Source organism: Pezoporus occidentalis, unplaced genomic scaffold (assembly GCF_034315485.1).
Source record: "Pezoporus occidentalis ecotype Australia unplaced genomic scaffold, CSIRO_AGI_Poc_V1 ctg47, whole genome shotgun sequence".
In the NCBI taxonomy this organism is placed as follows: domain Eukaryota; kingdom Metazoa; phylum Chordata; class Aves; order Psittaciformes; family Psittacidae; genus Pezoporus; species Pezoporus occidentalis.
In genome coordinates, this window is record NW_026915802.1 from 2,985,091 (window position 1) to 3,008,434 (window position 23,344).

Sequence of the window (23,344 nt, forward strand, 5' to 3'; positions counted from 1 at the left end):
GTGCGTTTTCCTGTTGTTCAACTACTGCAGAAGCTGTGACTTTTCAAACCAAGAAGATTTCATGTTTCTGCTGCTGCTAAGATCTGAATATCTGTGTTGTGCAACACAGTGGAGTTTTTATAGTACCACAGCTTTTTATAAATAATGTTATTAAGCATTCCCTATCTGTGACACCCACTCAAATGTAGTTGTCATCTCAGGAATGCTCCACATGGGAGGAGAGTATAAAAATAAACTGAAATTGACCTATTGATGGGCACTAGAAATGGCTTTTGTTTCTGAACAGGCAGGATGGAGTGCTGTAATCTGAATTAACTGCATAACATTTCTGCTCAGTGTAGGCCAAACATCCTGTTGTACTAGCCACACTTGCATGTCAAAGACTTAAGTCCTGCCTAACCATCACCCAGAGTTCAGAACACAGTCTTATACATCCACTACTATGAATTCCTGTTGTATACTCTCTGTAGTGCCTACTCTTTGCCCACAGTATCACCTAAATGTTCATAACAATGGGTGACTCTAAGATGTGATAAAAACAGTCTTGCTGAACTAAGAAAAGGTGCTGGTAGAGACTAATCCTAATTCAGTGTCAGCATAATAACTGTTTTTTGAGTTAATACATCTATGCTTAGCTTTTAAACCAACAAAGATCTCCACACAACCCAAATCTTGCAGTTACAGAACTACTACTAACACAGAGGCTCTCTTCACAGCATGTAATACATAAACAACCCTTATTCCTTATTACTTTGAGAGATACTTTGGAAGAAAATGGCAAAATAACGTTAAAGATTATCTCTCTCTCTCTACTCCTTCCAAGTGGTGTGAAGGGACACTATGGAAACCTCGCTGTATGCACAGAGGGAATATCCAAACAATGCTTCCTGCCTTACCAGCTGAAAAGTGCAAATTTATTTTATATAGCTGCACTGTGATTCTCAGGTAAGCATGCACTAATGTATTTTATCTGTACAGCTGTGAGCTGTACTGAGCTGTTTCCAAGTAGAATCCTCATCCTAAGGATGAGGAGCTGAAAGTCAGGAGATCTGATTCCTTACCACACAGGTTGACAGTTGTTGTGTTAGTGACATGACCAAAACCCCCCACTTCTCCCTTCAGTAATTCTACACTGTGTTGTGTTTGATGACTGTAGAGAAACAGTGGCAAGTGTATGATTATGATCTGTTGGTTCCACTCTCAGGCCTTTTGTTAAACATAGCATGAGGCATCTGAAAGTCATCCTTAAAAGTTCACCTGAAATTGCTTTGACAGACAGAGTGCTTTATTTGGGCATAGAGGACCAGCTGAAAAGCTGAGCTCCATATGCAAACCAACAGCAAGAGCCAGGGATTTTAACTATGTTTTCTACATGGTATACTGGAAATTGTGGAATTATTTTATAAAAAAAAAAACAACTTAGATTTTTAGCATTTCTTAAAGTCAGACACAGCAATATGAAAAACATAAGCTAATTTAGAAACATGTAAGGTTTAATAACTCATATACTGTCAACTTGATGTGCTTTCCAAAAACAATTTTTGTCTAAGAGGGAGACTGACTGTAATACTGTTGCAGAATATTTCTATATAAGGGAAAATTAAAGTTATTCCAGATAAGTTGTGCCACTTTGGAAGAATATGATTATTTGATCTTTCTAAAGAATGAGACTTGTACTTTGGAAAACTGTAACCACAGAGAGCTTTTCTGCAACAGATATTCTTTAAAATATTACTATAGTCAGCTTCCACCTATGACTGTTCAAGGCTCCCCCAACACTAACCTCTGGAACTAGTAAAAGTGCATTTTCCCCTATGCTGAGCCAAACAACAATCTATCAATCTCAAAGAGTAAGACAAGCAAAAGTAAACTTCTACATGTTTAGGTCCCTCTTCAGATGCTCCTGCTGCTCTTCAAATTCCTGGAAGCACTGAAACCAAACTCATAAATAAAGTAGGACTTTTTTTTTTTTTTCCTAGAAAATTGGAATCTGGTCTGTAATGTCAACAGATGCAGATTCACAGCCTTTCAGCTGCAGAAATTTCTTGGAAATCAGTTTACAATGAAAGACCAGTGCCAGAACTTCCCCTAATATGCAAATCCTGTAGCATGCATAGGATACTAAAAATCAACTCATTGATTCATTTCAAACTGAGAAATGTTTACTTCTCTGTGCATTTTAATTTTCTTGACATGTTTGTTCCTAACATGATGGATTGGCTTTTAGCATGGAGATTTACCTGTAAGCATTCACTCTTCTTTGATGTTTTGAGGACTTGTTCCTTGATCCCTACACTGTTATTACAATCAACCTTGTTAGCATCCATTCCTTTCCTACCATATAGCACCTCAGATTTTCTGATTTTAGGACAGCATCAGATCTGGTCTAGTTTTAGGCAGCTGATCTTGTGTTGCATGTACTTCCTATTTGCATACAGAACAGCACTAGATGGTTAAATTGAGATTTGCCTTAGTGTGGGGCAGCCTCTCCAGGGACATGGTAGGAGTCCAAGTTACTTGAGCCATTTAAAACTAGACAAAGCTCTTGGAAGAAGTGGGGGGTGGTGTGTGTGTGGCGTGTGAATCAGATGATGTAACAGATCTTGCCTTGCTCTAGTTTTGGTCCTTTACTGAATACCTCATTGAATTCAAGAGCACAGAGCTAACACTGGTAGAATACAAAATCGAGAGCTGGAGGCCCATTGTGTAACAAATGCAAATGTCGTGTCACTGGCTGGCTGTGATCATTTACAGATTGTGTCATGTTTGTGATGCAAGCATTTGGGTGAGCCTAAAACTCTCATTTGTCATTTTTGCAGTATCAATTTGACTAGCCTGATGGTAACCATGAGAAAAATCAAATTTTTACTTTCCCCAGAAGAAGGAAAATGGGGAAGAATGCATCATTTCTGCAAGTAAATATTTCTGTGGCTTTGCCCAAGAGTTACTGCTTCCCAGGGAGAAACCCCCTGTGGATTTGGCAACTGTGAGTTGTCTATGCATAAACCTGAAAAGCAGAAATATTTTGAAAGAAAGATTTTGCCTAGCATTTAGTCTGCCTGAACCTAGTAGAATGGTTTACAACAATGTCTTAAATAAAGACAATTTCCACTAAGAAACTCACAATGGGCAATTTTCATTTCTATACCTCAGGTTTTGACTGTTCTTCCCACCTACCAAACTCTTTGCCTGTGTTTTCAACCTTGTTTCTTGCTATCAGTCCCCCTAATTTCTGCTCCCCCAGTTGTGTCTTCACTTTTCCCAGGACAACAAGGGTCCAGCATCAGCCTTGGTTTTCTTTTAAGTGTATTTCCTATATGATAACCACTACGTTGCAGTTATCTGTAAATTACACCTGAGTCGGAGCAATCCCAGGCACAGCTACAGGTTGGGCAGAGAAGAGATTCAGAGCAGTCCTGCGGAGAAGGACTTGGGGGTGCTGGTTGATGAGAAAATGAACATGAGCCAGCTTCAGTGTGCGCTTGCAGCCCAGAAAGCCAACCGTATCCTGGGCTGCATCAAAAGGAGCGTGACCAGCAGGTCGAAGGAGGTGATCCTGCCCCTCTACTCTGCTCTTGTGAGACCTCAACTGGAGTATTGTGTGCAGTTCTGGTGTCCTCAACATAAAAAGGACATGGAACTGTTGGAACAAGTCCAGAGAAGGGCCATGAGGATGATCAGGGGACTGGAGCACCTCCTGTGTGAAGACAGGCTGAGAAAGTTGGGGCTGTTCAGCCTGGAGAAGAGAAGGCTGCATGGAGACCTCATAGCAGCCTTCCAGTATCTGAAGGGGCCCTACAGGGATGCTGGAGAGGGACTCTTCATTAGAGACTGTAGTGACAGGACAAGGGGTAACGGGTTAAAACTTAAACAGGGGAAGTTTAGATTGGATATAAGAAGGAAATTCTTTCCTGTTAGGGTGGTAAGGCACTGGAATGGGTTGCCCAGGGAAGTTGTGAATGCTCCATCCGTGGCAGTGTTCAAGACCAGGCTGGATGAGGCCTTGGGTGATGTGATTTAGCGTAAGGTGTCCCTGCCCACGGCAGCGGGGTTGGAACTAGATGATCTTAACTTCCTTTCCAACCCTAACTATTCTATGATTCTACTATTTTTTTTCAGACTGAGCACTTTGGGATAAAAAATTGCTTCCAGGGGAACATGTGTAAAAATTCCATAGCCCTAAGGTCTGACAGCATTTCTGCCTCCTAGGGCCATCCTCCCTACTCTCATGGCACTCTGGAAATGCCACATCACAAGCCCTTCTCAAAGTATGTTTCCAGGCAGCCTGGCCATCAGCCTGGGCAATTATCTAGTCAGCTGTGCAGCTGCTTCTGCATGGATAGACAGACAACTTCCTAACAGTGCTGGAGCTGGGACAGGAATGTGGCTGGGGGTGCTGAACCTTCACGATGTTGCTCTTCACAGCTGCCTGCACAGGAAACAGATTTCAAGCGTCTCTATCCTTCTCACACCAATCCATCTGTCCATACTTGGCCTTTATACTCCCCACCCCCCATCTGGATATTTGCTATTGTTCTTATGTGGGCTGTTTGCTACTAGAAATGAGTAATTGCTGTCACCACAGGGTTTCCACTGAGCCTGTCAGCATATCCTGGTTATAACACAAAGTCTCCAGCTTTGCTGCCGCCCATAGGAAGAAGACGTGACCTGCAGATTAATTGAGAACAACCGAAGGCTGAAGTTTATCCTACCTCTTGCTGTCAAATGCCCCTCAGAGCTCAGAGTGGGCCAGAAGCAAACACCTGTGATCTCTTCTGCCCCATGACCTTCCCTTTAGAGGCTGTCAGGTGCAGTGTTCAGGCCGTTTATAATACGGGGTCCAGAACAGGAGGAGTGGGACTAGCTCACAAAGAAGGATTTTAAAATATCCACGCCACTTCCTTAGGGGTTCTATACAGTTAAAGAATAACAGCTTTCTGGAGAAGGATTACATGGAGTACCTCCTGATGTGACTGCCAGGGGAACCATCCTCCTCCACAAATCTCAGTCAGATGCTAAACATTTGGGTGTAAGTACCCCCCCAGTGGCATGGATCACTTGGGACAAGCCTTTACAGGACCACAAATGGGTGCCAACTTCAAAACCAATATGTTTTTGGAAAATACTCTCTGATCACCGCTTTTGGATATCCTAGACCTCTGCCTACAACCTAGTGTCTCCTGTGACTGAAAACACAAACCAAGAGGCAGTGCTTTTGCCAAGTACATATCCTAAGCCTAAGCCTGGACCGTGTCCCTGTTAGGATGGGAAATCAAGTAACGCACCATGAGATTAGTTTTATGGAAGACTCTTTGTTATGGCTTTATTTAGGCTGAGCAAAGAATATGTTTTTTTTTTTAAGCTCAATAAGAAGGTGCATGTTAGAGTTTTCCATTCAAGAAGGATATTGCAACATTAGGAAGGAAACACAGTGTCAGAGCAACCAGCAGCTACATTTCAAAAAGTACGTGGCTGTATGGGTAGGGGTAAGGATCATCTAACCATGAAATTAAATAATAGGGAGGGAGACCACCTCAGTTTTACAGGTTTACACTTACTGGTGCTCTTCCTTCTCTCCTCACCACCATGATCAGTAAGCATTTACAACTAACAACAACCAACAAATAAATATAAAGATAGGAAGGTCTTAAGCAAAACTTAACAGAAACTTCTTTTTTCCTGAAGATTCACCCACCTCTCCTGCACAAAAGTCTAACCACTGTCTCAGATTAGTCTATAGCATCCATAAAAAGAGCAAATGGAAAACTACTGGGTTTTACCCAAAACCCAACCCAAAGCTGCCAATCCAAGTTTTCTGACAGAAGCATTATTCACATTACAGGGAGTATTTGATGGACCCAGTGATCAGAGTAAAGCTGTAACTCTTTTAAACTGCTTTAATAAATATCAGGAACAAAGGGGAATTAAGAGAGAATCTCAAGTTAAACATGAGAAAGTAAACTAATGTTTATTTGGGCAATTGCTCCACAGCCTCCTGCATGGAGAGCCAGAAGTTTGTTCATACACGAAAGCTAGAAGCTTATATAGCCATATCAGTCAGCATAAGCTGAGAAGGCAAGCCAGAGGCTTTGCATGCACGTTTGAAGTGTGTCAGAACAAACTTTTACATTTGAAAAGTGCACGCAGTCCTGGAATTACAGTCAACTTTGGTTGCCTTTGCAATTCTCCACCTGCTAAATCACAGCACCAAAAGACAGCAGAAAGTATTTATGGGCACTGGCACACTAGTTGTTGGTCTAACTAAGCTTCCAGCAAAAACCATACAGGGATATGAGCAGATAAAGACTAAGAGTACAAAGGACAGTGATCACCATTCCCTCAGTTCCAGATTACAGAGGCAAACATGGCTCAGACTTTTAAGATGGCTGTTCATACCTGTACATAAGAAATGTCACTCCTGAAAACACTACTATATTGTTTCCCCATGAATGCATTTCTCCAGGGTCAAGGCATAAGTGGAATGAATCACAGAAATCTTTCATTTTCTTTACAAAATTAAAATACTGCTAGTTCAACCCGGAACAAAATTATGAGACCTTTTTGAAACCCTGGTAACATTAGCTGTGTCAAAGTTCAGTACAAACTAGTCAAAGTTCAACCTCTGAGAAAAGAAAGAACAAGGAAAAAAATCCTGTAGGCTCTCGGTGTATTCTGTTATGTTACTGGAAGGGACCTTTTCATGCATTTGCCTCACCTGCTTGTGCATGGTTCGATGGAGCACTGGTCCATGGTGCATCTTCAAACTGAACCCAAGTACTGATGGATGATGACAAATCAGTGCTGGGACCCATATGGTTCCCAAGCACAGCAGAATCCACCTTGGGTTGGTCAGCTGCATCTTCCTGCTCTGTGTGGGAGAGGTCTTGAAATTCTCCATCCGCATTGTGGTTCTCTTCTGAGGAGGTGTCTGACGAAGAAAAACATTTCTCCAGAGGCTCCTCAGTCCTACCTAAAAGAGAGATGAAAACAGAATTGGTAGAACTCACCATCACTTCATTGTTTTTTACTGAAATACCTGAATTTGCCATTAAATATAGGCAGAAAATGTCCTTCACCTAATGTAGTTTTTAGACTAACACTGGGCATAGATTTGCACTTGGTTATAAAAGGTGAGACTTCCTCCATATCTCAAAGGCCAGATCCATACCCTGTAACAGATCTATGCTAAGGAAATCTCACATTAGAAGAGTATTTAATACTTTGGCCCAATTTCTCCCGTTATGCAAGGGTAGCAGGAGATAATTCAACCTCTGCACATACTGCTTCCACTCAGAAGGCAAGCTCTGTGATGCCAGATATCTGACAGTAGTTGGTCTAATTCAAACAAAGTCTCACAATGTTCAAAGACAATCAGACAGCTTACCTCGTGGGCTAACAGGGAGGAGCAGCTCATCACTGAAGGACACCCACTCAGACTGGTGGGAGGCAATGACACTAGTCAGAGAAGTCATATTCGCAGCAGGCTACTCATCTTCACTTGGGGATCATAAGGAGAAATTAGAATGAGAGAGAGGCACAGTGAAGAGGAGCCAATAGACGGAAACACCTCCTTTGCACTTTCTTTTCTGTTCAAGCGCTGTTAAGATAAGAAAGGAATAAATCATGTCTTTTATTAAATGGGAGAAATAAGTGCCACCGTAACCAATTTATGTGCCAATTTATGTATGGCAGGGACAGTACTGTCAAAGTGCTGCCAACTTTGAGACAGGAATGTCTCCTGTGTCTAGAGGGGGGACACTTAAGCAACTCTTTAATTAAAGCATCTGACGGTCTTCAAACAGCCTCATGTTAAAATCATCAATCACAAAAACAATGGTTTATTCCTTACCCAGGGAGCCATGCCTCTCATAACCCCAGCATGAAAGGTGGTAAGACTCTCCCAGGGTTAGCAAACTTCAATTATGATGGAGCTTAACCCCAGTTCCAGGATGTCAGCATGTCCTTGCTCATCTTGCTGCTTACAATGTCTGATCCCTCTTAAGAGCAAGCAATAAGCTGCATGTCTCATTATCAATAACGTTTATGTAGCTGGTTCTGGGATTGTGATAGGTTGCCCATCATTCTCATCATGGTCTGGGTATGAATATATGTCCTCTCAGCCAGTTGCAGTTTCAACTCTGCTGCTAGACTGGAACTTCGCAATTTTGAAAAACAATATATTTGATGTTGTTTGGAGTTAAGCATGATTTTGCTGTAGCCCAGCAAATGTTTTCACAGGCACAGCAACTTTTAATTAGTATGCACTCTAATAGAATGTACCCCACACAGATCTGGGAATCTGCTAGATGGAATGTGCCACTGCAAAAGGCTCTGGTTGTTGGCTAGTAACTGAGGTTAGGTCCAGGGACAGAAATTCTCTGACAAACACCCATGACTGCCTCAGATTTGCAGACCACTTCAAAACTCTCAGAGGACTATTGCCTCCTCCTAGGGAAGCATGTGAATTAGGTACCCAATTATATCAAGCATTGAAGCTCTTGTTGCCATGGTACTCAAGTACTTGAAAACACTAAAACTCAGACTTGGCTATTCCAAAAAACTTTAAGTGGCATCTCTTGGCCTGTTGTCTCTCACCTAACTAAAGGGTTTTTTTGGGTGAAACTTCAAGTTGATGTGCAAGAACAGATACTTCACTGAGACTTCTGTTTACCCTACATTAACAACATTTAGGTCCAAAGAGCAGACTGAAATTTAAATGCATTCACTCTAAGCACTGACAACAGGAAGTTTGTCATTAAATAGCTTCCAGTATGATTATTAGCCTTCCAAAGGCAGGTCAGCAAATAAAAGCTGCACAAAAGAGCTGAAAACTTCAGAATTTTGGAAATCACAAACCAGCCTGACACTCAGAGACTTCATGGGTCCACGTTCATTGTCTGAAGAGGAGTCATTTCAAGCAGAACTGAACACAAAATGTACAGTTTTCTGCAAACACACAAAAAAAAAGGATTCCTGAAGAGAATCTTGATGGTTAAGTGCAATTTGTCAGAAGATTGATCCTCTCTCCATAGGCTTTCCGGAGCCTATGGCACCTCACGGTCAGTCACCCTGCATATCTTTCCCTTATTCCCCAACCAATTCCCTAGTGCTGGCAGAACAGCTGCACCTGAGCCCAAACCACTTTTCCTCTGCTCCCATGGCAGCATGGGCAGACACCTCTGCTTGCCTTGCACAACATCCATTCTATTACTAGCATTCTGGGTGCTATTAACTACAAAGCTAAACATAGAAGCAAGCTAAGAAAAGAAAAATAATCAGATGTTTAGGATCACCTGGACACCATATGAGCAAAGGAGAGGATGATCTCGGCATCTTGCTTTCCTCATGTGACTAGTTAAGCTGCATGTTTTGGGCTTGTTTAAATATCTGTAATCAGGTCTCCTTTTCCCAAACAAATGAATACTGATCTCTCCTTTCTCCTGGAAAAGTCCTGACAGAAGACTGAAATGTCAGGAAATTAGAAAAGAAAACAGTTTACCTTGCCCTTAATGCACAGGCACTCCAGTAGAGGCATGAAAGAAGCAAGAAAACAGACTGCTTCAGCTGTCCAGGTATGTGGGAGATTTACACCATTATTTTAGGATGATTTTGCTCTTTTAACCTACTGCCCTGCGACAAGCACACTTTTCTAAATCCACTCAGTACCAGACAGCAAAATTTAAAATACTTTAAAACGGATAGTGAGCACTTAGAGCCCAGAAAAGCAACAGAGTACTATGTAGTGCAGCATGGAGTGCATACTCCACCTATGCAAATTCCCCATAGCTGGAATTTTCTACAGACTTCCCAGTTTGGTAAAGGGAATCGTGTTGACTTATCAGAGTTACCACAGTTTTTTGACAAGCGGCCTGACAGAGAGGAAAGTCAGCCTGAGTGTATCATAATGTCAGAGATTCTCAGAGTAGAGGCACTCCGAAAATGCATGTATTAGGATGAAAAGAAAATAAATTAAGATGACACATGACTTACACGGCAGCACCACTGAAAAAAAATCCCATAATCCATACAGTGATACTGTTTTTCTTGCTTATATATTTTCTTACAAACCCAGGGACCTAAACATTAACTGGTTATTGTACTTTGGTTATTGTAGGAGACTGTGTCGGGGACAATAAATAATGGTCCATGGCGAAACACACAAAGATAGAAAAGTACTGTTTGTCTGCTTTGTCTGCTCCCCAGAAAGTCCTGCTTTGGTTCCTACGTGGACAGTTCCGCTTTAGAACTCCCCAGAAAAGTCTCAGGCCTTGGAGACCTTTCTAGATACTGCTGGCCACTTCTTCCGACATAGGCTGGCCCCGTGCGTCAGAATGAGTGTGCATTTTTGTCAGTATAAAAGCCCGAGCCTCATGTGATGTGGGGAGGCAGACCCTCATACCACCCAGGTAAAGACTGCCTCTGCGTGGACACCCGCTGAGGTTGAGCCTGCCACCTCACACTGCAATGATGATTCTCGGAGCTGGTTTCCTGATCGTCTTCACAGAGTCCTTGGGGTTGGTAAGATAACCAGACATCAGAAGTATCCTTTACTATCTCTATATTTTCCTATATTAATAAACAAGTTTCGAGTTCTCTATTTGTCTCCCGTTTTCTCTCACCTGGAATCCTCAAACTCTGGAACAGAGACCATGGAAGGGAAAACAACTAGACAAGCTGTTAAATTCCCCATAGCAGAAAAAGAAACTAAGCCAAAGGGACAGTAATGAAAGGAAAGACTCTGACCATGGCTTTTGTTGTAACAATAAAGTTTCACTACCACCAGGAAAGTCTCAAGGAAAAATGTGTCATTTTATCTTGACCACGTGTTTGGCAAACCTGTACAGACAAAACAATCCAGTAGCACAAACTGAGGAATGATCGCTGCCTTGGGCAAATTTCCAAGTGTGAGAGAGCTCAACTTGCCCTATTACAAGGACTGACCATCAGTACAGCATGACCTGAATAATAAACAAGCTCCACATTGAAAATCTGTTCTCAAGCATCAACAGGAAGTCCTCAGTACTTCAGGGTGCCACAGCAAAACCAAAACCCAGTATAAATGACAGAGAAAAAACCCCCCCCCAACCAAACGAAAAACCCAAGCACCAAAATTTGAGATGCCCAGTGAAATAAAGGAATTGGATTTTATTATTATTACTGAAAATACCAGTCTCTGCCTAAATGCCTAGGTAAACTTACCATATTAATTACCTAGGTAATGACAGGAATAAAGTAATATTTTATTATTCAACTATTGTATTCTTAATATGACAATCATATTTTCTTCATGTATAGAGATTATAAATTGTCCTAAGAAAATCTTTCAGGTTTCAGAACACCAGGTTTCAGAACTCACCCCAGTTTCAGTTACTCCAATTCATACATGCCCCTTCAAATTCATACATGCCCGACTTCAAATGTTGCTTAAGCAGCTCAAGTTACCTCTTGGTACATAGCACACTCATATAGAAACTCTCAATATCTAAGCATTAGGGCTCAAAGGGAGCCAAACAGATGTCCCTTGTGAAACTCCTGCAGCCTCTCTGGAAGCAGGAATGGCTTTTCCCATTACAGATTACACCTAAGTGAATGGTAACAAGGGCTTTGATAGAGCTCTGTCCTCTGAGCTTGGTCAAATCCACTTTTTGCCATTACCAGGCAGGTCATTACTGCTGTCCCCTGGCAATTTCAGATAGAGATGGAGTGAGAAGGAGTGTGGTACTGAATGTGACTAGAGCCATCTGATATTTTGGATGACAGAAAAGCAGTGGGGGTGTCCCTGAACATGGGATCCAAAGCAGCCACACTAGTTAATGACCGCAGCAAATTATTCCAATAGATACGATCTGCCTAAATCCACACTGCAAGTCAGCGATAGAAGCAGTGTTAAAGCCGAGTTGACCTGGAATGTCCTTATTTTCTATGCACCACAAGAACCCAGCCACAAAGCATAAAACCATGTCCTACAAATACACAGCTTTGTTGTAAGCTCACATTTCCTAACAGTTAATACAAGAAAGCTTGCAGGGAACACGTTGGCAAGAAAGTCGTAAGCATCTCCCTCAGGAATATTTGCGTCAAGGCTAATATCTGAAAGGTCAACAGCTGATGTTTTCTCTACACAATTTATCTGCCACAGAAGCTCCTGTTCTCCAGAGAGAAAAAAACACCTAAGTTCTCCTGCAGGCAATACCAGGCAGTTAAGAAGGCAATGGTCTCTCTTCTTCTAGATGCATCATAACAAGGGCCAGTTAGACAAGATACTGTTTAGCAGGCTTCAAAATCTAATACTGGAAGAAAACAGTACAACGTCTTCTTCTACTCCTTGCACTCCCAAGAACTTCAGAAATGTAGAAAGGCACCATAGAAAAGCAACAATTAGAAATCAGAAAGAATGTACAGCGGGCAAAAACCAAGGGAGCAAGCCAGACAGAATGTTTGGCAGTGATAGTTCACATCCCCAGTCACACTGGCAAAGTATAAGCTCTACATTTCAGGACTTTAAATACAGCTCACTGTGAGTCCATGATGCGTTCAAAGGGTAACTGAAGCCTCCAGTCATGTAATTTCATTAAAATTTGAAGGATAATTTCCTGAACTGCTAGCCTTCCAACTCAAACAAGAATCTGAGGTAAAGATCAGCAAATTCTCTTACCATATAGAGCGACATGGTAGCACATTAAAACTAGATTAGTACAAGATCACAGGAAAGAGGCAACATACCAATTTGTTTAGCAGAACATTTGCATCTGTAAAATCTGGGATTCCCCCCACCACCACCATTAGTATCACACAAATATGGAAAAAAAGTAAGCAAAACACTAATTTAGAGGTTTGCCTTCCCCAGGGCTAGACTAATTCACTCACTTTACAGATCAGGTTTTTCTTTGGTCAACAAAATTCTGTTGGCAGTAACAGGAGGCAACAAGAAATCTAAGTGCAGTAAGCAGAGAGAGGTTGGTAGCATCATCTGATGAAAGGGTGAGTACAAGGTCCTCACCATTCTTCCTTCTCTTCTCAAGGACTCCACAAGGCAGAACTTGAAACCAGCACCACTCCCAGACTTCCAAACCTGACCATTAAGTACATCACACTTTGTCTGCTTCAGGATGGTGAATTTGCAGTATTCACAACTATTGCACAACATAATGCTATAATAAGTGATGTTCCAAACCATAGTATGGGAAGGACACTGAGCTTAAAAACTGGTTTCTTCTTTCAAACATGAAAAAGGGAATAATACAAGAAATTCATAGAAGAAAGCTTCCACTGAGCATCCCAGTTCACACATGCGATATTGATGCTTTTATATGTTCTCGTCTAAACTGAGCATAGACAAGCTATAGCCAGATGTATTCCACTTACCAAACCCTCCAAAAGCTACTGTACTTTACTTGCTGCTGTGATGATTATCAAGGTGTGGTATTTAAGTTATCTCACATAATAACCATTATGTTCTACAATTAACCACCCTTGAACCAACTATGTCATTGAGGCCTGACATCACTGAAAACAGCCATCAAGAGGTGAACACAGATCACAGAGCCCTGCCTGTACCTATGCTTCTTCTAAACTAGGACTAATGACAGAAGAAACAGGGAGGTGAGTAAGCAATCATAAGTTTGCTGGAATATTCTGCTGCATGGTAAACACTCTTTTAGTAAACACACATCCTGGCCTGTATGAACTGCCACCCTGTTCTGCCTGCCAGGTACTAACATTCCAGGATTGCCTGTATGCAACAAATCACTGCTTGTACAGTGAATACTGGTAAGCTCAAAACCTGATCCTGCCTCCATTAATAAAAGGAGAGCCAGCATAATTCTTCCTGTGCCTCAGGACTACATGAAATCAGGGTTTTATCTTCTCAATTGCAACAAAGATCGTTTTAGAAGTTAGCTGAAAAATCTTCCCTGAAAATGGTGGGTATAATTAGTTGCCATTAATCAGTATCAGTTAAACTCATTTTAGACTAAGAAAGCTAGGGGAAGAAAAGAAAAAAAAAAGACACACAAAAAAAAAACAGGAAAGTAAAAGAAAGAAAGAAGTAAAGCCCTCAAACACTAGCCACATTCAAGACAAGGGAGAAACTGGATTCTATAGACAGAGATGCTTCACTGGAGGCTGTATGGCTACAGAAAGGATGGGCATTCATCTAGCTGAATTGTGAACAGGAGAACAGATTCAGAGTAAGGGAAAAACACAGAATCCAACTGTGAAAGCATCAGGAAGACAAGGACCATTGAGGAAGCGATGCAGTCATGAAAGAAAGCAAAGAAGTTTTCCTGTGCTGAATGCTGGCTGGAAAGAAAGATTAGGAATACTGAGTGAGAAAGTCATCACCAGTTCAAGCCTTCTCTGTTACTTCTATATAACTAACAACTACATATATAAAAGTAACTTCTATATAACTGTACTTTTACGTAACATCTTTTATAACTTCGAAGTTGTACCAGCAGCTTGTCCCTTTCCAGGGAAAAAGAGTTTAAAAAGGGATGTTTATTACAAGGGAGATCCCTTTTGATTGTTATATATAAAGGCAACCTTAAAAGTTGTGGCTGTCTCTCAGCTTAAGGAAGTCCTGCATGATTATTTAAAGCCAGACAAATAACAACACTCTGGAAGAGGTATCACAGGGAATAAGCCTGCCCTGGCAGAAAACTCCATGGATGATCCAACTGGTCTTTCCTCATTTCTAGTGCCTGGAGAGTCAGTTGAGATTATGCAATTTCGTGTGATGCCAGGTCACTGCAGCCCTTCAGGGCAATTCACAAATATCACGTTTGTTGTCACTCTCTATTTTAGACATTCTAAATATAGGCCTATTAGACTTGATGGTGCTGTTCGGTTAGCATGACTACTCCTGTTTCAAGAGAATGAAAAGCAACTCCAGGAAAAAAACATGCCTGTGCAAAGATTGAATTTAAAGGGACTTTAAAGTTAAATGGAATTTAAATTTCCCAGTGCAATAGGGTAGAGTTCATTGCTGATAATGAAGTTCAGAATACTCTGCTTTCTAACTACCAACACTTTGGCATCATCTGGAAAGGTAAGCAGCAGCTGCTCGTCGTTATGGTACTACCCATTTGATACTTAGCTATGCCTGTGAGACAGCAGGCAAGCTTGTGCATTTCAGAAGAGGAATTCAAGATATGTTGCCATCTATCTGCATGAGACACATGTAAGTGCTGCAGGGGTACACTGTGAGAAGCAGACCCCTGTGGCATATGGAGGCAGGAAATCACTCATATTTTATTACACTCAGTATTTTGCTGAGGAACCTAGAAGAGGAGCCATTGCAAGTATGAGTATCAACAGCAGGAAGAAGGACCAGTTGCATCTCACACTAAAAAGCATCATATAGTTAATACCAACATTTCATGTGATGCTCATCTTTTAATCTGACACAAATGTCCAGTTATGAAGCATTCAGGGTGTTGACAAAAACACAGTATTATACATTGAAATTCATATGAATTCACTCCCCCAGTGTGTGGCACAGTCCCTGGTTTCACAGTGCTTGGAATGCCTCAAACAAACAGCCACTGCACCAATGCATTTGTGAGGCTATCCACCAGCAGATCATAAACCAGAATGATTAAGAAGAAAATAAAAGCCAAAACCCAAACCATGGACAACAGCTAATCACTCAATGGTTGGGGCACTACTGTCAAAGTAAACTGTCAAAACTGGCACAGCAGGGAGCTAAAAACCAAAAACTGCTGGGTAAGCTTCTGTAATGGCAGCTCCTCATGTCCCTGGCTTGAGACAGTGGTACACAAGTGCTGTATATGCTGTATGTATAAGGCGCATGTACTCGCACATGGTACAGTGAATCTAAACATACAGGTCTTTATAGGTACATGAAAAAAACTCCAGTTTTCACACAGAAATAGGAATGTGATATGATCTTTCAAAATTTTGTGTTTTGAGGATATGGAGTAATTTGCAGCTGCCTACTCCAAATCAAACCTCTAATAAAAGAAAAAAAAAAAAACAGAACAACAAACAAACCAAACCAAGTGAGATATTTCACTATTCTTTTCATACAACTAACTCTTCAGTTTCAAATAACAGGCATTTGTTTTATCAGTAAATCGTTTAAAATGTAACTGCATTAGGTGACCAGCCATTCTGGGTATCCCAAAGGGTGCTCTAGTTGCCTACACTTTCAACTTATGTACGTGGAAACTAAAAGATGAAACTCACATGGTAAGACAAGTGAAGTCACAAACATACTCAGCTCTCAGTTGGACTTGGTTAACACAATATCCTGCCTCCCAAATTTTTAGACAAGAATTTAATCCATGTTACGTTTCTGGGTGTTGTCAGATATTGTGTAACCCAAAGGTAATTTTCTTTGAAGGAAGGCATCAGGTCTGACTTATGCATCACCTGTTTTGTGTTAACTATGTGCTTTAGTAGAACAATAGTGTACAAAACCCCGCAATACCTAAAACCACCAAGACGACCCCAACTCCAACACACCCTTCCCACCCAATCTCCTAGAAGTGTAAAATAGGGTTAGGATTGCCTTGGAGACTCTGTAGTCTAGTCAGGAAAACAAAGCAGAGAACTTTATGAAGACTTTACTCACTTGGTTGAAAATTGAACACAAAGCACTGCAGACACAGGGATGGATCCTGGGCACTTCGGTACAACAGCAAGGACTTTTTTCATTAAAAAAATCTGGAATCTGGATATCCTCCTCTACGCAATCCCTCTCAGGTAACACTAGCAGCAGTGCTGTCTGTGCAACAGCACGGCTGCTCACTGAGCCTGCTCTACAAGTGGAAGTAACGCAGTCAGGTCACCTCACTTCCCCACCCAACCTTGTGTAGCCATACGCGACCACGGTTATCTTGCTCCTCAGCCCATGATACATCTCAGTTGCACAGCGTTAAGATATGCGGAAATACCAGTTCAAGGCAACGTTAATGCAGCGTTACTGCTCTCTTGCCAGCTCTAGGGAATTTGAGCCCAGCTAACCTTTGGCAAAGACTGCCTTACCCAGTGGACATGCTTTGGAAATGGGATGCAGACAAGTAGATTTTAAAGTGTTTGAGATATTTACCTCCCTCTCACAAAGGCCTAGACCCTCAAGGGGACTGGGAGTCTGTTTCTGCTACCAAGACAGAAGTTGCACCTCATGACTTGCTGGCAGAGTTGCAGATTTGACACTGGCATAATTCACATAAATAAACAAAAGCATGTTACAAACCACCAAAAATCAGCAGAATTACAAGAATTACAGCTTTTTTCAAGACAGCCTTCTTGAAAAGAAGGAATTATCACTTCAAAGTTAATTCCTGTTTCAGCATCACTGAAGACCTTAATGCAGCTCCCAAAGGTCTGTGCCCACGCCTGATCAGCCTTACCTCCAAACATACTAATATCAATAGCCTGGATTGAATAGAGGGACAATTTGCAATCTTTTGGGGGAAAAAGTGAATGCTGGTGCTACTCTGAGCATGCACATAGTGCAGTAAACTAACACGTCCGCCTCAATGCAGAGAGATTGGACAACTAGATTGTAGAAGACAGAAATGAGTTATTTAGAAGGGGAAAGCACTGATCTGTGGAACCTATTTTACCTCAGTTTTATCCCTTTCTGTGACATTTGAGATTCTGGCAAATCCATGCACCTATCAGCTGAGATCTTGCTCCTCATGCTGAACTCACGTACCTTGTAATTTGGAATGAGATTTAGGAACACGCAGTTGAAGTTTGCGCTATATATAATTTTTATAACTAGGATAAACTTTTTAGCCAGGTAAGTATTTGAACTCCAGTGAACTGGAAACAATATAAATCAGAGAGAAAGAAGCATTTCTGGTAGTGTCTGTCCTCAGGAGCAGCTAGCAATTAAACAACTAACCATTAAACTCCATAAGCCAAATTCTTCCCTACAGCTGCTCCACTGAAACTACTTTATTAGAAAATAAACTGGGCTTGTGCTGTGGAGCATGACCAGCTCAGGTTCCAGTTATGCAGCTAGTAATACTTTTTCTGTTCAAAAACACTTAGTAGTACTTTTTCCATGCATTTCCATCACCCACACAACCACAAAACCACCATGCAGTTCTGCAAAATGCTACCTTCTGCTCACAAGAGGCCCCTGCTTCAGACAGCAAGAGACAAAAATTACTATATCGTATACTCACCCCCTTTTTCAAAAGTCAAGATAATTCTTTCATTTTATTTCACAGCTGGCAAACCCAAGAGCCCACAAAGAGAATCAGTTGCTATAAATATTCATGCCTATAAATGCCAACTAAAACTTGGCCTAAAAGAGTATAATGAAACAAGAAACACAGCTCAGCAAAAAGACATCCTTTCTGTCCAGCTCACCAGGCAGGTCTGCTGCCCTTGGACCAGGAGCTCTGCTCCGATTCCCAGCTCCAAAACACACCGCCTGCTCTTTGCACATTAGGGTAGTTCTGCACTACTAGAGCTCCTTTCTAGGATCCTGGAGGATACCGGTCAGTTCTGTCCACTGTTTCAAGCTGAAGGAATTGCGCAAGACATGTAGTTTAGTTACCTTAATAAAGCAAGATGGATCACATCTCATTTCACTCCAGATGCCCAGTTAGACATCTGAGATAGTCACCTGATGCTCTGTTTACAGTCAACAGAAGGAATACAACACCTCCAGAGGATCCTTCCTCTGATCTATTTTTGAATGAGGTAAACCCCCCTCCAGAGAGGCTATGGCAATTAACTTAGGCTTGCATGTCTTCTTCACGCCCAAATTAAGGCAACCAAATCACAGCCAAAAATACAATACACTTATTTCCCCTTTCATTGATACACTGTGTTAGTGTACATCCCCCACCTCTTCCAGGGAGTCTAATTCCCCAAACTCTGCAGTACGCACTCCTGGTCACACAGTGTCTATGCAGGTATTTCCTGTTATAACTAAATAACTCCCCCCCACACACACACACATTTTCAGGTTTTATTCCTATGCTACTTTTTGGCTCCCTCCTTCATTACTTCTAAGGCTGCTATTTATTTCTTTCAGGACTCTTTCCTAGGAGTTTCACTTTGTTCTGTCTTCCCAGATTGGAATGTCTGCAACAAAGCTTAAAAACCACATTTATTATTCAAGGTAAATGACATTATACAATAAAATGTATCAGTATGACTGCAATCTGCCTATCCCGCCTTGTCAGTATCAAACACAGAACAACTGCCTTCCTCTGCAAAGAATGAACAAGAGACACTCAGCAGTGGTTTGCTGCTCAGAGACTTATTTCTCATTTCAGATGAATGCCTCTGAGCCGTACAAGATGAAATCACAAAGCGCTGACTTGAAGTAATGGCGCAACTAATCAAGACGTTCCTGGACCATGACCTCTTCCAATAAATAAAAATGTAAACTTCAACAAAGCCTTATACATATTTCTAGACACTTCAGTGCAGTGGACTGATAAACCTCAATATATCACTGCTGAGAAAATACTTTCAACATTTTAGAAAACATCTGCTGTCAGGAAACTACCTACTGAAGGATTTTGAAGACGGGTGAGAGCAAAAGGTCTTTAATTTCATGGCTGCCTTTCACCAACTGTTTCTCTATAGAACTGATGTTTATGAAACCTATACATTTTAGTAAGCTACTCCTTTTAAGATTACTTTCTATTAATAAAGCCTTATTTGTTTCTATCGTTATTTAAGGGACACATGCATTGAAGTCTTAACTTTTCTTAACCTTATACTATGATGTTTACATTTTTCCTTGTGTATTTTTTTCTGTAAATATACACTAATGATTATGTCACATTTAAAAAATTGTTAGTAAGTTGTTCAAGGTGTTATATCCTAAGTCTACACTAGCAAGCAGTGTAAAACCTTACAGGTAGGTGTAGAGCTATAGGGTGAAATACTTGGCATCGAGGGCACAGCTTTCACACTACTCTCTTTTTTTGTGGCTTTTACTTCCAATTATCTCCTACCTGATCCTGTAGGCTGAATTTGCATTAGCACTCAGAGTACATTAAGCGAGCTCCTGGAGTAGCTCTGACGCAGTTTTATTCCAAACAAAATCAGTTTACTTGCTCTGAGATGCAAACTGAAGTGCAGTAAGTGCGGATGATCAGGACAATCATTTAAAAAATCCATTCTTGCTTTAACTAATGCACTAATGTATTTGCATCCATATTTTCCAGAAAAGAAGGAACTCCTAGAGCACTGATGCTTATCCCCTGGTATCTCCATGGGACTCCAGGTCTTTTTCAGTGTCGATCTCTAAAATTTTTCACCCTGAAGTTATGAAAGAAATAGGACTTTCCACACCATTCACCTTATTTGCATATTTAAAAGACAGTGAAAATTGATGGCAGAAGTTAAGAGGGAATCCCTATCTGGGATTCATTTATTCTGCTAGTTTAGTGGCAAAGACCATGACAGGTGCTTCTCACATAGCCTTTGTGCGATACTTGGATTAAAAGCTGCATGAAGAAAGGGTACAACAGGAGCAAAGTGTCAGAGCAGGAGAACCCACAAGCTACAACCTTGTAGCTGAAACCACCTTGGCAACTGCTTCGCTGAGTGGAAAAGTCCCCTGTTCTACAACAGGGGCAGAAGCCTTGCAGAGCAGAACATCTTGAGAGAGTTGTAACACACAGATACCACTTCTCATCTTCATTTGCTGATGCCAGACTTGGGATAGCTGAAAATTAAGGACTTCACAATTTAGCCCCCTCACAGTATGGTGTTAACCCACACACCGTCTGGGTTTCTCAAACAGGGAATTGTACCAGCTGCTAGCTCCTATGGAGATAGCTGGCAAGGTAACACAAACTATGACTTGAGATGGGGAGCTCGCCACTACTAAGACGTAGCTGTTGCTTTCTTACCTTGTGCCCCTTGCACTGTTATCTAAACCAACCACACAGCAGAGAATTAATTATAACACTGTGTAATGAGGGATCTAAAGAACTCATGTAAAGGAGAGAACTGCAGTTAAAGACCAAGGTATGCTGTTAAATCCTTAACGATAATTAAGGACATGAATTATAAGAGAGTACAACTAGTCAGAACTGAGATACAGTGCAATGTATGAGAGAAAAATCCCTTGACCTTTTCTCTTATTGGAAAGTTTAATATGAATGCCTGCTGATGGCATTCATATTTTAAAAATAATTTAAGAGCTACAGCTATAAAAGAGCAACGATCACTAAAGCTGCCAGCTGTATTCCAATACCTAAGGAAAACGGTATGCCAGATCTGCTTGGGAGTTACTGCTACTTTGTACTTCAGACCTCCACAGGAGTATCATGAAAAGCCTTTAATGTTATACAGAAAAAGTCAAAGATTTCCCCAACAAAAGCATGATATAACAGATTAAATGTAATTTACATTTACAGCAAATATTACTTTAGATTACAATCAATCAAATCTGAAAATTCTTGGAGAACAGAGAACCCAGCCATTTTAGAAACTAAGTATTTAGGGAAGTCGTAAATGTTGCATAATCCCATGTAACACATCTCACTGGAGAAGGGGACACTGCTTGTCAAGCTTTCCTGGGATAACACAAACTTCGTTTACTTACATAAACCTGCTTACCTGGAAAAACATTAAGGCAAAACACAGAGCTGACCTGCCTGTGTAACACCAGGGACATTTCAGTCCTCAGCAGAGGAAATAAACCAAGAAATCACATGCCACATGTACTGCACACAGGCATTTTGCAATCAACCTGTAGTTTGAAATTAACTTGCCCAAACTAGTAAGTTTACAAAACGCACGTTTCACAGGAGACAAGTGATTCATTGCTGATTCACAAGTAAAGAAATGCCAACGTTTGCCAAATTTGTGCCTTGACAATACTAAAAATGCCCTCAAACCAATACAGTGAAGTTATTCTAAGGATAATTCCCAGCAAAAGGCACAGCCAGGCATGGGAAGATGTGAGCTGTAAGGCATCACCTGACCTAGCCCAGCACTGGAGCGTTTTTTTAACCTGCTTCCTTCTGAAAAACTGAAGTCTCAGAAACGGTTAAAGGGGGGGGGGGGGAAGAGAGAGAAAAATCATAAAAGTTGAGTCTGATTACAGCCAGTTAGTCAACAAAACAATTAACAAAAATCAACAGAGAAAAGTGGAGCTGCAGTACAGAAAGAAACATGAACTTGGCAAACGTGTAGAGAGGGGGCTGCCTGGTCATATATCAACATAAAAATCCACTTGGCATGGAAATATCTAATTTGAGCTTTTAAAACCTATAATTTACCTACTGTATTCAAACGAGACGACAGAAAGATGAGCGGTGATTTTTCTTTGCTTTGCAATATCTTACCCGCAGAAAAACGTTTCAAAAGCAGCACAGTTTAGTAGACTCAAGCAAGGAAAAATCCAAAACATGAGTAATTGCATGGAGCAGCTGAGGGGTAGGTGGATCCATGCAGCTTCCACATGCCGCTGTTAATGACTCATTAACCCTTCTGCAGATGCAGAGTAACGAGTTGCTAGGGCTTGCATGGAAACACAGCGTGCATTATTACAGACCCTAGAGGACAGCCCTGATTTGGGAGAGGTTGGCTGGGGGTTGCTAAGCTGCTTATCAGAGCCTTCCTCGAAAACAGCCATGAGGCGGGTGTGAGATCCGGGGGACGGGGACACGGACACGCAGAAGCTCAGTCCTGCAGGTCAGGTCTGCGAGCGGAGCCGTGAGCCCCGGCCAGGGCAAGGGGCTGGGAGACGGAGGTGAACTTGGGCTCCACCGGGCGCGCAGCGAAGGCCGGGCCCTCTCTGAAGTACAGCGGGATAAAGCGGCAGCCCCGGCTCCGCCACCTGCCTTCGGTTTAGGTTTCCCCTGCTCCGGCGCCTGGGACTCCTCCGCCTGCCCCTGCGCTCCGACGAACCGGAGCCGCTGCGCCCGTCCCTGGCTGTAGGAGGGGCGCGCATCCCCCGCCCCACAGCTCCCCACCACCCGCTTACGGCGCAGACCCACCTGCGGCGGCTGGGGCGGCGCGGCGCGGCGCGGCGCTCCCCGGGGCACGGTACGGACAGCGCCGAGCGGCGGCGGCGCGGCCCCGTGTGGTCCCGCCCCCCGGGCAGCGGCAGCGCAGCCACCATTGGGCGCTCCTCGGCGACGCGGGGGGCCGCGGAGCCGCATTGGCCGGGGCGGCCCGAGAGGCCGGGCGAGACCCGGCGAGCGGCCCCCAGCGAGTGGCCGGTGCCGCCGTCGGCGGTGGGAGGGTTGGAGCGGGCGGTCGTGTGCTTCTTCCCGGAACGGATCCACGGTGAAGAGGTGCACGGCTTGTTGTTAAACACGAGTCAAGAGCCAGCGCGCGTTGCTGCCTCACCTGCAGCCACCCGCTCTTGCAGAAATGCAAA

The 23,344-nt window shown here is 42.3% G+C and overlaps 1 protein-coding gene across 4 annotated transcripts in view; it reads right to left on the reverse strand.

Moving 5' to 3' along the window:
- The window catches only part of STON2 (stonin 2), a 70,247-nt gene extending 47,784 nt beyond the window's left edge, over positions 1-22,463 (reverse strand). Inside the window, exons 1-3 of one of the 4 annotated variants that reach the window (XM_062636233.1) lie at positions 22,305-22,463; positions 7,385-7,597; positions 6,716-6,970 (exon numbers count right to left, since the gene is read on the reverse strand). In XM_062636233.1, the coding sequence (XP_062492217.1) occupies positions 6,716-6,970; positions 7,385-7,472 (343 nt within the window). In that variant the 5' untranslated portion in view covers positions 7,473-7,597; positions 22,305-22,463. Of the gene's footprint in view, positions 1-6,715; positions 6,971-7,384; positions 7,598-22,238 lie in introns of all 4 variants that reach the window. The other 3 variants (XM_062636234.1, XM_062636235.1, XM_062636236.1) reach the window with 3 other exon arrangements.
- Positions 22,464-23,344: the final 881 nt, after the last annotated feature.